The following is a 14284-nucleotide window of genomic DNA, read 5'->3' as shown; positions in this document are numbered from 1 at the left end:
TAATTTTAAATTAAATATATTAAACAAAGAAACAAACATTTAAATATAAAATTCATTAACAACCGAAATTTTTTTCGCAATGCGTCGAAAATTAGCAGCCTTGTGTAAATAATCAAAATATTTTGATTTCAATCTAATACGATGAGATTTCATTTTTTTAATTGCATAATACCTAGTTTTAAGGACAAATGTTCTATCATCTTTGAGGTAAAAGTATTTCTCACCCATCTGCAGAAAAAGGGTTAAACTATACTTTATTAATGAGCTGATCAACTGAGATGACACTGGGCAACAACTACCTTATCCATTATAATCCAATTTAGGTGTGGAAATTTCAAATCCAAAAATAGTTTTGTTTCCAAAAGCTATTTTTTAAAAATTTTATTTTTAATTTATTTAAATTTTGATTTCTCAGGAACTATTTGACCAATTTTGCTAAAAGTATTTTGCCTTGTAAAAATACTTTGTTTAATATGATATAAGAGGTCAATTCAAAATTTTTTCGACCAGTAAAAATAAAATAATAAAAACATAATAAATACTCACAAAGACTTATCTTTTGCCTGGAATTATTTGTGACTAAACAAATTTTATAAGCTTGCGCAAAAATGTTTCAATTCGGTGAAATATGCAGAAAGTAAAATTAACATTAAGGGGTCCAAACGTTGGAGCGTTCTCCTGACCAAATTGTATGGACTATATTTCCCAAATTGCAGCTACCCCTAATATTTTGGGGGTGAGAAACTCGAATCCGTCAGGAAAAAGGTATATTTATTCAGAGAAAGTACGTTTTTGTGTCTGATTTCGTAACTTAAAATATCGTCTGCACTCATTACTTAGTATATATTTGTGGTCACCCCCTCAAACCATTAAGATAGAGTCCTAGAAAGGTATGTTCGACCATTAGATCAAAAGTTATTAAAGGTTGGTCCATTTTTTTTTTGCGTACTGTACAATGCTATACAGAATGAAGGGGAGAGTGGGGTCAATTGTAATATTTTTTACTTAACTATTTTTAACTAACAAAAAATCCAATATATTATTAGTATTAATTGACAGACGAGTAAAGTAGACTATCCTCTACTAGAAAAAAAAAAAAATACCTGATTTTAAATATTATTATATTAGTTATTAACAATTTTTGACAGTCGTGCACTTGTTACAATTGTCCCCACTTACGGGGTCAATTGTAACAGTTCATAAATTCAACTAAAACATAGTTAATTATACATATTATCATAGTTGTGATATATTTTTTTATTGATCAAAATAGTAGTGATATTTTAGGAGTAAAAATAATAATGAGCAGAGACCTAAAGGGTTAAACTTTTAACTTTAAGGGGTTAAAAATTTTAATTTATGCTGTGAAAGGTGACAAATAAAATAATGCACATGCAACATAATATAAATAATATAGGAAACTATTGGTGGTTCTAAAAGAGTCAAGTAATGGTTTGTAAACATAAGATTATTTATTTTCAGCTGTTACAATCTTCCCTTTACCTATTGTTACAATCGTCCCCAAGACGCCATTTCAGTTTCATTTGTTAAAAACAATGCTAGTTAATTAACAAAACTAATTTTTTTATTGAAATGTTAATTAAGGTGTCCACTCACATATTCGGTTAATAATTTTTATTTGTTTAAACAAAATTGCTTTGTTACAATATAATATTCTAATACCAAAAATGTGCTTACGTGGCGTGAAAATATCTTTTGTGATGTAACTCTTTCAAAAGTACATAAAAATGGTTGCCAGAAGGGGTGTATATGTAGATTTATTAAATACACCTTATGCGCCACCTAGGAACCAAATCTAGAACCCGACACTCGAAATTTTTGTCTGTTACAATCGTACCCTGTTACCATTGACCCCACTCTCCCCTATAGGTTTATACAATTGTCTATTTTTGAAAACGAAACTGAAGGCAAAAATATTATGACTGTAACGCATCGCATCATAAACTAAAATTTACTATCGCCTTCGTCGTACCTCTCCCTAAACAGCGGAAAAGTGGGGACACTTAATAATTACTGGAGGTAATTTCAAAAAAAAATCTGGTTAGTGATGTATTATTAATTAATTAGCGAAAAAAATTGTAGCTTGTGGAGAGAAACCGGTTACAGGTTTGATATCAGAGACGCAAAAGCATCTAACATCTGTTCAAAAATATCATGCAACAGAAAAGAAAAATGTTATCCAATGTTGCTGTTATAACTATGCTTTTTACTGTAAATATGATCTCTATGATTTTTCCTAAATATGATCTTTGTCGTTGCAGGTGTTTTGCTGACTATACTGGAAAACATTGTGATAAAAAATCATTGGAAGAATCACGTGGTAAGTTTAATCCGAGAATTAGTAGAAATCAGAAGAGCTGCGAAGCTTTTTCTTTGCATCCTTCGACTATATGTGAAAAATCCATTGCAGAAAGCAGCACTTTCTATCTAAATCCCTTCCTTAGTTCCTTTTAGCGAAAAGATAGACTAGATGTAAATTAAGTAATATGTTACTTGGAGTCATCAAACATGTTTTTTGGCTGCTTATTACACTTTTTATTGCGATTTGTTCGTTATTGTAGATTTTAAGACCGAGCTCAAAGTTTACGATAAGTACTTTATCTTACGTTTTTATAGTTTAATTTTTCTATATATAAAAAATCAATTACTTACATTTACAAAAAATTGCTTATTGCATTGGTATGTTAAAATTTACCAAGAATAAATTTATTGCACATTGAGTTGCCAGGACATTCTGATTAGTTGGGTATTGGGACCATGTCCAAGAAGTCGTGAGTTCGATCACCGCCGGGTGAAGATTCCCCATGGATAATATGGTGAATGGTGCACGCTAAATCTGTAAGGGTCACAAAGACCTCAAAATTCACATAACGAATACCTATTGGAGTTCGGGATCGGGATAGATCATGTGCTGGTTGAGATTAAAATTACGATCTGCGAAAGTATGAATGGTGAGTGAATGTGTCCTCTCTATAAAACGGACTGTGATAAATGTGTGTGGCTAAAATTTAATTCTTGGTCATAAATGGCACCCATCTTGCTGAAAGGTCATACGTCAACAACTAACATATTAAAATTATGAAGATTATTTTTTTAAAAAACATTATAGAATTACTCTTGAATAATTATTCAGTTAAATTGAACCCGAGCCGAATCGAATCGAGCGCTAAATTTGTATAATAATTATTGAGGTACTTTTTTCCGGTAAGTTTTTACCGGTCATTCATCCTAGTTTCTTCTTCCAATGCTTTTCTTCAGTAGAATTTTTTTTTGGCGTTAACTTCTACCTGTGGTCTACGGGACGTTTTTTTATGGACTGTGTTACCACTTAAAAAAATATTGCAACCGTTTAATAAATTTAGATGCTCACTGAGATTATAGCAACCTATTACACCTTTAATATGTTGCTATATCAGTAAATCGATATTTCTAAAATGTATGGCTTAATTTTACGCTGTCATTTTATTTATTTTTTCTTATATCATAGGAGTATTTTTAGCAAGCATAAAAATATAAAATTAATCAGCTTGCAAGTAATATTTACTACTTTTTAAAGCTCTATTTATTACCGCTTGAATACTTGAAAATATAAATTTAATGCTTAATTGTGTATAACCAATTAAGAATGTAGTTTCATAGTATATTCTGAACCAATTGTGTATTTATAACAGAGTAAGCTTACAGAGTAGTCCTCTGTTATTCATTTTTAGCATAGTTCTGTAAAAATTCAAAATGCATAGAAAATTGCAAAAAGTGACAAATCTTATCAAGTTTCTGGCAACTTATTTTTTTTTAAAATTCGGTCTAATTTCCTTTGCATTTTTGTTTAATGGAATGGGTTCTTCATAAGCAAAATTTTTAGGAAGACCTAACAATATATTTAAGCCAATAAAAATACCTTCGATTTATCGTTATAAATTATAAACAAAAAATGAGTTTTTATCATTTTTACAAACAAATACTCAAGCGTGTTGCCCGTTAACGGTTAAAGTCTTCTCCACAACAAGATACCCTGCCAGTAGTAACTTTTTCCTAAAAATGTGTTCATAACAAATGATCACAATGGGAAACTTTATTTATTTTTGACTGCGCAGACGAAGTCCTATTTTTACTCTACTAATAATATTTACTTATTATTTTTATACTTTTGTTTCTCTGTTTCAGATAACGAGCTGATCGTAACTATATTTGCTATCACCATATCAATGACTGCAGTAACTATGTTCGGAATAGTTTGTTGGCGGACTTTAATAAGGTAATGGTTATATTTATTAATATATCTCGAAAGTACAAATTCCTCCAGAATAAAATGTTTTTCTATGTTCATCGCGTGTTTGGAATTTATTTTAGAACTTAATGACATGTAATACTAATTTGAAATAATGGAATCGACAACAAAAGACAATCTCGAAAATTTTACTTTGATTTTACTTTGTATGTCTTTTTTCTCTTCATTTTCANGATGACCACGATTTATTTCTTGAACTTCAGTTCAGTTCAAATAGATAACAAAAATTATTTTGAGCGTAGAGCGTAGATTGCATATTTTAGGTTCGCCAGAGCATGAACTTTTAGAATCAAGTACGATGATTTCGCCACAAGTTTGTGGCCAGTCGGGAAGTTAGTTTAAAATCGATTGCAAAATTCCACCCGGACAGACATACACGAAGGCAAGTTTATATAAACGTGGTAAAATGACAATGGTCTCTTGCCTCGACTTCCCCAGGGAATCAAACCCCGAGGTACACAGGAGATATTCTGGCCAATTTTGAAATAAAGGAGAAATTATCATAGCATATGCAGTTATTTGCCAAATCTTTTGGAAAGTACCCATAGGAAGAATGCAGTCGCTGGAATTTATTTTATATTGTCCTCCAATAGTTCAAAGTTTTTTTTTTTGTAATTACATTTATCACATTTGAGTGCGTCCTTGAAGAATGTGGCACTTTGCTGCGCGATATACTCGTTAATGCTGGCACCTTTGAAGTTTTTTCTCAAGACTTCTGTTCTTAAAAATCTGGTGGCTCCAATGATCTTCCTGAGGAATTCATTTTGTATGATATTTATTTTGTACTTTATAAAATTAATTCACGCTAGCCTGCCAACTTTTGATCTTATCGAGAATGACTTTTCCAAGTGGTAGTAAAATAATAAATAAACTACGGTCAGAGGTTGGGAAAATTACATTGTTTTCGAAGTTTACTGCTACTACTTTGTTACAAATGTAGTTTACGACAACTCCTTTTTTTGTGTAGAGACTGCAACTTATTTTTTATAATGTAGTCACTACTTCTATTTCTTATTGGAGATGAACTTTGCTGGAGTACTAAAATCACATCGATATTTTAAATAGATTTGAAAAAGAAATTAGCTTGCATTATACATGAGAGAATAATTAATTCTAGGTGCGTCAATGGTTTTGTTAATTTGGTCTGCTTTGATAAGGACGTTTTACAGAAAAGCTAAATAATAATTTTCAAAAACCTGTCATGCGTTACTTCTCTGCATAACCAGCTCCCTACGCTTATAGCCCTGCGGAACACCGAATTTTTAGCTTTTTACCCAACCCAGTAACGATTAAACAGTCAGGTAAAAATACAGTGGCAAATAAACGCACATGCGGCTGTCTCTCTCCCAGTATATATATATATATATAAGAAGAGAATGGAATGATAACACATATCCAATCAAAATTGAGAACGCATGTGTGTGTAAAAGGTAATAATTTCTAATAATGCTGCCTGCAGAAGCGTTACAACGAAACTTATCAGCTAAATCTTGTTGCGATTTCTATTTTGTATTGAATGTGTGAAATATGTAGATTCCTCTATTATCAGAGTTTACTTTATAATACTCATATCTTTGTTATATAAAATGAATCACCGTGAATATCTTAGGCATGAATATCTTTTACTTACTTTTAATTGTTTTTTACTTACTTTCAAAAAACTGCTCAACCAGAAATATTAATTAACCGTTCATATCTATATTATATAAAACGCTAATACGTACGTATGTATGTATGTATCAATAAAACCGATGATATTTCTTTTCTCGTGCTGGCAACAGTTTTCATTTTTAATTGATTGGATTCGGCGCGCAAGAGCACGTAGTGAGCAACCAGATAACAATAACCAGAGTGAGCATTATCAGGTTGTTCAATTCAGATTCATGCACTAAAAACATGACAATATTTAATTTAAACTCAATTAGGAATTAATTAATTAATTGAAGTGAGAATGCTTTAAAAGGCCGCTGTTGAATTGATATTTTTCTACTGGGAGCTACCTAAACGTCTAAAAAACGTTTAAGTGTTTGTATTGAATGCATTGAATTTTTTTATATTTCGCGTTTATTTATGCATTGAATTTTCACGCTTTAAAATGCAGAATATTAGTGAAGCAATATTTGATAATTTATTTTGCTAATATGTTTCTTATTTAGCTAATGTTTTGATTTTTTCACCATGTACAATCTAAATAGCTAATATACTTTTTTAAAAGCCAATAAGAACATTGGTAGAATTCTTCTACATAAGTACAATACTATGTCTTTGATGATAAAATACTATGTCTTTGATGATAATATATTATGTCTTTGTGCTAAAACATTGTGTTAATTGGCGAGCGCAGCGAGCCATGGTTCACGGCGTGAACCACATAGGATTGCGTAGCAATCCTCGGGGGTTGGCGAGCAGGGGGCGGAGCCTCCTAGTTTTAGATATTACTTAAATAATGCATAAAAGAGCAAATCATTGGTTTAGAAAATAGTGTGAAAAGAAAGATCAATGAAAAATGTACATAACTAGGTTTTGTTAATATTCAGAGCTTTATTGTAATTAATTTTAATTTTATTGTTTTCACCTTATTTTTTTCGGTTAAAATATACTTGAGGGTGCCCCTTGGCGAAATTGGCGACTCATGTTTGGCGCCATTCTTGTTTGCGTAGAACACTGTGGTAACCGGAATGGCGGCCAAAACTTTATAAAATTGTAATGAACCCACTATAAGCAAAATTAATTAACACAATAAAATTAATTTTGAATCGAAGCAAAAATTAATAGAGTAAGCACAAGAAGAAAAGGAAAAAAACAACAACTCACCTCTTCATTAAGCTTGAATATCCTCAGATTTAGGTGCACAGAATTTTCTAATAGCAGTTAGATACTATATAAATTTATCATGAATAGAATCTGTGAACCTCCATCACCACATAAGTTCGGTGAAATGCGAATCGAAAATGGCGTCTATGGTACAGCCTGGTGGTGACATTTTTTTATAGGGTCCCGTTTTATGACTGCCCACATACCTTCGATCTTATTGACCATAAGCAAAAGTAACCTCACCAGTCGGTATCCAACGTAGAACTGACGGACTTCTGAAATTACACATACTGTTGAACATTTAAAAATAAAGCTGAAATCTAAACCTATTAGAATCACGATTAGGTTTCAACGTGGCGAGAATCAAGGGGCATCCTCAAATATAGTCTACCCATTTTTTCATAACAATTCTGACAAAAATGTTTATTGATTATTGATAACATAATAATAATTTCATTTTATATTTTTTTTATTAGTATTCAGTATGACGAAAAAATTGAATTGCTTAATTTAATTTGTCGAATTTCAGTTACATATGGAAACTAAAATATTTTGTCAGTTACCAGTATTGAACTTAATTGGGCAATTACTTGCAATGGTATTTGCTTTTGAAATATTACTTAGCTTCAACTTATTAATATTACATATTTTAATTTGTTTGCCATATTGTAACGTTTTTTTTCAATTTTTTTTCAATTGTTAAAATTTTAATTGTTTTCAGTTTAAAATTTAAATTCCTGGGGGGGGGGTAGAGATGAAGCACCATATAGGGAGCGTCCGGCATCCTATAAGATCAACAATGATTTGAGTTAGGCTCTGCCACGCGTGCTTCGAATACGGAGATTAATCACCGGCTANCCTGGGGGGGGGGGTAGAGATGAAGCACCATATAGGAAGCGTCCGGCATCCTATAAGATCAACAATGATTTGAGTTAGGCTCTGCCACGCGTGCTTCGAATACGGAGATTAATCACCGGCTAATGCCATTTAGTAATGTGCTAAATAATATTGCTTCCTCGCATTATCTAAGTTTGTAACATTGTTTGTATTAAAATTGCTTTATACTAGTTTATAATGTTTATAATAAGCACCTGTGACATTTTACAATCCAACCATATTCTCTCTATGGGATGTTGGAGGATGAAAAATTGCCAGGAAAATGACTTTAAGTTTGTTCGAGAAGCGAACAAAAATGTAATTGCGTAGCAATTATCGGGGGTTGACGAGCACAGCGAGCAGGGGGCGGAGCCCTCTAGTATATATATATATATATATATATGGGTCANAAAATGTAATTGCGTAGCAATTATCGGGGATTGGCGAGCGGCAGTGAGCAGGGGGCGGAGCCCTCTAGTATATATATATATATATATATTGTACTGTCTTCTTTTTCTCAATAGCTTATGTACACTTTTTCGGACTCATGGATTATAACTGATTCTGTATTAAACTCATGACATTTCAAACCTTGCTAAAAGTTATTTCTTTTTAGGGGTTATTTCTTTTACTATTTATTTATAAAGTTATTTCTTTTTAAATTTATAGACACTGTTAGGGAATCACTTATGTCAAAAACGCTGCATGAATTTATAAACGCAAACCAAAGAGCCTTTTTTGTTGGCATATAATCAAACATTTGTTCATTTGAAACAAGACCTTTTTTTCTATTTTGTTGTTCATCACTAATAGTTATAAGTGTTAAGGGTTTGGGAATATAAATATTTAAAACACGGGCACTTATTTGTGAATTATTTATTTTATTATGATTACATTTTATTGCATTTTTTTTATTAATCTGGAAAATTCGACTTTAACTATGCTGTAAAAAATAAATCATTGTTATAAATTATTAATTGCTGTATAAAAATTATATTATTAAATAAATAAAAATAAGCAAATGACTCAATAAACCCATATTGAAATGTGCATCAAAACTGAGTTTAGAAAATTTTTTCATTGAAAAGTGTTTTAATTTCGCCTTCTTTTAATTTCAGAATGAAAAGTAAGGTGTTCACTCAAGATCCCGAAAAAGTAAATCTCATATGAGATATATGCGGACATCTAAGAATATTCAAGAAATTCATATGTTGTTCATAGAAAAGAGTTCATTTTTGTTACTGTTCAGATTGCTCTTGGAATGTATATAGGGTATTTCGTTATCACTGCCCTTAATATACATTTTCAAACCAAAACCCTGTTAAAAATGAAGTAAACAAAACAGCAAACACATAGATGAAAACAAACTTTTATAGAAATTTAATAAAAATTAGAAAGGCAAGCAGAATAAAAGACACAAAAACAGTTCGATTTCTGTTTTTTATAATTGCCTTACAGCCTTTTTCTGTTTTCTCAGGAAATTTTTTATGTTCTCAATTCCCTCCTCATCAAATTTGATTCCTTAGATTTCTGAAGAAACTTTTTTTTTTCACATTTAAAAATTTGTATACAACTTCTAATTTAAGCGTACTTTTGACTTCATTTTCGACAAACATTCCAAAACTACTTAATTTCATTAATACAGAAACTGTTACACATTTTTATTGCTTATATATAATAAAATTACACTATTTTGTTCAAACGTTGTATATAAATGTATTGAGTACGATACAAATTTTTTGAAAGCAAAATTAATTTATTTCCTTTTTGACAAATATCAGAAAATTAATTTAGTTTCATGAAAAAAAAAAATTTAATTCTTAATTGTGCTACAAGATTTCGTTTCATAGTTTTTTGAAAAATCTTTAGATATTCGGATTGAAACTGCTCGTGTTCATCAATTTTTAAGTGCGCACCGATGCTACTATTCGAGTTGGTGCTCCACTACCTTTACCAATTTTCATAGGAAATACATAAAGCATTGCACCTGCAATTGGAATTTCACCAACGTTGGCTACATTTTCTAAAATAAAAGACCTACGCCCTAGAATATAACCGTGGCATGGAAAATGTGTGCTTGTACCTGGATCAATGGACGCGGTGTCAGCGCCTACTCCCATGACACTTCTATTCTCTGCTAACCACTTACAAGCTTCTTCTGAGAATCCTGGAAAGTGCAGTTTTGTGGGGTCATCGCTTGGGGTGCCGAAAAAAGCATCACGGTCGTTCCACTTCTGCCCCCAACCAGAGTTCAATAAAACTATAGTTCCATTCAAACTCCTTTGTGTAGTGCGTTCCCAGTTCCTGACATCCTCAACGTTAGCTACAGCATCCGGACAAAGTGATGCTTTTCGAGTTATGTCTATGACAGCTGCTTTCCCGAAGAAGGACTGGGCTGGTATCTCATTAACGGTAATCCCTCCTTTGACAACATGTGCCGGAGCATCCATGTGCGTACCAGTGTGCGTAGAGGTGTAGAAATCTTCATATTGACCCCTAAAATAAAATAAAAAATAAAATTATATGAAAGACAAAGACACTTTTCTATAACCGTCGTTAAATAGCCGATCCAGATTTGAGCTTACAACTACCAATATTTCAACAATTCATTTCATTTCAATTCAATTCATTTCAATTTCAATTCATTTCCGAAGACTTGTGATTTTGAAACCAATCCAGAAGACACGGAAACTCCTGGATCAAATATTGGAAGAAATTTGAATGCGTGGAAGTTTTTTTGATGGAATTAATCCGCACTTTCCTTACATGGTCAGAGAAACCACGGAAACCTCCCATGTTTAGCTTGATGGAAAGATAATACCAACATATTATCCCTCTACCACTGAGAATATTTTAAGCTAGCACTGTGGTCGGTGCAAACCGGGTTCAGAATTCTTATCGACCAGCCGTCGTTAGTGTTCAAACATGGGGTGACTTCATTTTGAGGCGAGAGCTCTATCCACTGACCCACCACGGCATGATAGATGCATATTTGTTAAGTTGATCATCCTTGTATATTGAACACCTTTCAAGTATCAAGACAGAGATGCCAACTTGTTCCGCTTTGTCAACAATCTTGTTCTCTAGTGGTTTAAAAATTTAGTATTTTTTTTTCTCCGCCGGAAACTATAAATTCTAATAAAATTAGACTTTTTTGTAATTATCTTTTAATGAGCCTCTTAAAGAGAGGGTGACATTCACCATTATTCGGAGAGTTTGGTTTGTAAATCTCTATTTCGTAATAAAACCTTATACAGAAAACGGAACAATTAGCCTCCCTGCAGAACTTGAAAAATCACACAAATTCCCTTTTATTATCTGATTAGTTGCTTAACCTCTTCGGGACGGTCGAGCATTCGAACAGACTTCTGATGGGAAAAAATAAAAATTGTTAGATTGCATGTGGGCTTATCATTCTTATTTTTCTTTCACTTCAATTTTAATATATCTAATGAATGCAATAGTCTAACAATATAATTTTCGTATTGGATTAGGTGAACTAAATAAGTCAAACTACTATTATTCTACCCAAAAAAACTTGTTATCAGTTACATCATTTTCATCTTTAATGTCGCCACCCTAAGAATGCATAGGTGACTCAACCATCTCAAAGAAGTTAACAGGACTACCAAAGTTTTGCACGCAAGTGATGAACTTTTCTCTATGAAAATACAGAGTATTTTATAGAGAAATAACGCTTTTTAAGCTATGACTTCACATTTATAAAAATTCTTGTTAATTTAATATGAAACATAAATATTACATTAGTGATACAAACATTAGCAGGCTTGCTTGTTCAATAAATGTTTATAACCCTTTGTTATGTAGAAGAACAGATAGAGCAAATTAGAGAAGGCAATTACGAAATTTGGACGAGATTTAAATCGTCACTTCCATACTAAACAGAATATTTGGTGGGTCACTACTTGGCCAGGATGGCTCTCATAAAGCCTTGACGAAATGCACACCCTCATTTAATGAAATGTATAACTTCCCGGAGGAAGGGGGCAGAAAAAATGGTAAAGCTTTTTTTCCTCTATTTTTAATAGCGAGGTAAAAGGTTTTCATAATTGCAATTTTCAGTCACATTTTTCATTTCCGGTAGGAATTAACGAGAAAAATAGCATGAAAAATACTGAAAACAATTTTGAAAACAAAGAAATGAAAAGGAAGGCACTGACTCAGACTAAGAAACTTTATTTAAAATACCGCCTAGTTCTAATGCTGTAAAATCATTTCAAAATTTTGAACAACTCTTTTAAACTGAAGAAAATAGAGATGAATAAACATTTGGAGCATTGTATTACGACAAAAAGAAGAGAAAGAAAGTTTTTTAAAGTTAAACAATCAACGTTAGATAAACATATATTTCTAATTCTCAGTAAAAAAAAAAATCTGAAAGCAATATGCAGTTATAATACTAATCATGAACTAGCATTGAGCAATCACCTCAATTTAACGAGAATTTTTCTAATTTCTAAGTATAGACCCTATTGCAGTATTTGAAATTTTAGAACTAAATAAATAAAAATAAGAACCATTTTAGACAGAAATAGGATTTTTTTTTCAAGTTAACCTATGATAAATTATCTGTCCGGCATTAAGTAACTAATTGAGATTTTTGATTAGTTTTCGATTCATTTTATTCATTGAAAATTTGTTTCGCTAAATTTGTATACTGTACCTTTTGAAACTGAGTTTAGTCAATCCACTTTTTGGTACGTTAGAGTTCTTTTCCTAAACTTATAATGTAAATCTACATGATAAGGCAACAAATAATTCTTAAAAAAAAAAATGAAATTTTAAGTTATTTCATTTCTTATATAGTTTTGATTTACACTACCTACCAATATGCAAATGACTCTATCTGCGGTCCTGAGATACGTCACGCCCTCCTAATATGAATTGGGACTCTTGGTCTCCATTCATGGTAAACTCAACGCCGATTCCTACTGCACTATTTTGGAAGAAAATGTGCTTCCTACGTTGTGGCAGTTTAACGGGGTGGACCCCTGTTACTTCCGTGACGACAATGCCAACTGTCATGTTGCGAGGGTCACCAAGGCTTGGCATGGTGCTAATGAGGTTGATCGAATTAACTGGCCGGTTCAGAGCGCAGACCTGAACCCTATCGAGAACCTCTGGGACGAGTTGGATCGCCGAACTAAGGGGTATACTACCCGCCCAAAATCGGTGAAGGAACTTACATGTCTTCTCCTAGCCGAGTGGAAGAAAATACCACAAGCCGTCACACAAGGACTTGTGGAAAGTATACCCCGGATTGTTCACCAACTATTGACTATGAATAAAGTTTGTTTTCAATCACACGTGTCCAAATACTTATTGGTAGATAGTGTATGCTTAAGTTAATTTGTTTTACCTTGTGCAAATAACTTATACACAGTTAGTATTGTTATGTACAGCGGTCGGAAAAACTACAACATTTTTGTAGTTTACTACAACTATTTTATTACATATGCAGTTAACTACAGCTACAACTACTTTTTTTTTCAAATGTAGTTCAACTACTTCAAACTACTTTCGAAATAGCAACTACTTCATTACTTTAAGGAGGTGAACTTTGCTGGAGAAAACAATTTACTGCCATGTTCAAAAATGCTTTGAATGAAAAATTGGCTTGCATTAAAAATAAGGAATTATGATAAAATATTTATTCTTGTTCACACGAGCCAGTTTGTATTCTGAGATATTATTATTTCAATTTGTTGAGTAGCCCTTCAACATTTTATGATTTCTCGACAGCGAAGTTTTGATTTGAGAAATGTTAGGATATCATCAAATATTAGCAATTTTGTTAAGTTCTAAATGCTCTTTTATTTCCTCTAAGAAATTTAGGACATCGAAAATATGTTTCCCACCTTTGAAATGACATCTGCGTTTCACAAGCATACATTCGCATGTGTGCGAAAGTATGACCAAACTGATAAATTATGAATTATTCGTTATCGCTAGCTTAATTATTAGTTATGCGACTCTTTGAATGCACAATTCTCTCACAGTCACAGGACATTTTAAATTGCGTTCACTAACAAAACCGCGAAAATCTGCTCCCATCAAATTCTATAAATTAGTTGCGTTAGATTCCTGTTCCTTTACTAAATGAACATAAAAAAATAGATTTCAAGAATCTCTACAAACTATATTTTTTTGTCACCCTACACAACAAACGAATATAAAATTAGCGACTACAGTAGTTTCACTAATTGTAGTGTGCTACTTCCGACCACTGATTATGTCACATACGAGGGTTGCTATTTATATTTC

At 32.1% G+C, this 14284-nt stretch overlaps 2 protein-coding genes across 2 annotated transcripts in view; one reads left to right on the top strand and one right to left on the bottom strand.

The window, feature by feature from the left end:
* LOC107455712 (adhesive plaque matrix protein 2) overlaps positions 1–9424 on the top strand; it is a gene marked incomplete in the record, with an annotated part of 39364 nt that extends 29940 nt beyond the window's left edge. Inside the window, 3 exon segments of the mRNA XM_043054487.2 lie at positions 2283–2341; positions 4186–4276; positions 9118–9424. Of these exon segments, the coding sequence (XP_042910421.2) occupies positions 2283–2341; positions 4186–4276; positions 9118–9169 (202 nt within the window).
* On the bottom strand, positions 9353–13072 carry LOC107443531 (kynurenine formamidase-like). Its single transcript, XM_071185334.1, has 3 exons — positions 12884–13072; positions 12684–12736; positions 9353–10495 (listed from the first exon to the last, which is right to left on the bottom strand). The coding sequence occupies exons 1-3, from the start codon at positions 13070–13072 to the stop codon at positions 9904–9906; spliced, it is 834 nt and encodes a 277-aa protein (XP_071041435.1). The 3' UTR covers positions 9353–9903.
* Between the last annotated feature and the right edge of the window lie 1212 nt (positions 13073–14284).

The sequence above is a fragment of the Parasteatoda tepidariorum genome, chromosome 9 (genome assembly GCF_043381705.1).
Source record: "Parasteatoda tepidariorum isolate YZ-2023 chromosome 9, CAS_Ptep_4.0, whole genome shotgun sequence".
In the NCBI taxonomy this organism is placed as follows: domain Eukaryota; kingdom Metazoa; phylum Arthropoda; class Arachnida; order Araneae; family Theridiidae; genus Parasteatoda; species Parasteatoda tepidariorum.
The sequence above is the reverse complement of the archived record's forward strand: the minus strand, read 5'-3'. Positions and strand labels throughout refer to the sequence as shown.

Excerpts from the sequence above, each read along its gene's own strand:
- LOC107443531 (XM_071185334.1), bottom strand. The coding sequence starts at position 13,072 with ATGCCAAGCCTTGGTGACCCTCGCAACATGACAGTTGGCATTGTCGTC. Across the intron at positions 12,737-12,883 it reads TCATATTAGGAGGGCGTGAC|GAAAAGAACTCTAACGTACC; the intron begins GTATCTCAGGAC and ends TTATAAGTTTAG. Across the intron at positions 10,496-12,683 it reads ACTAAACTCAGTTTCAAAAG|GGGTCAATATGAAGATTTCT; the intron begins GTACAGTATACA and ends ATTTTATTTTAG.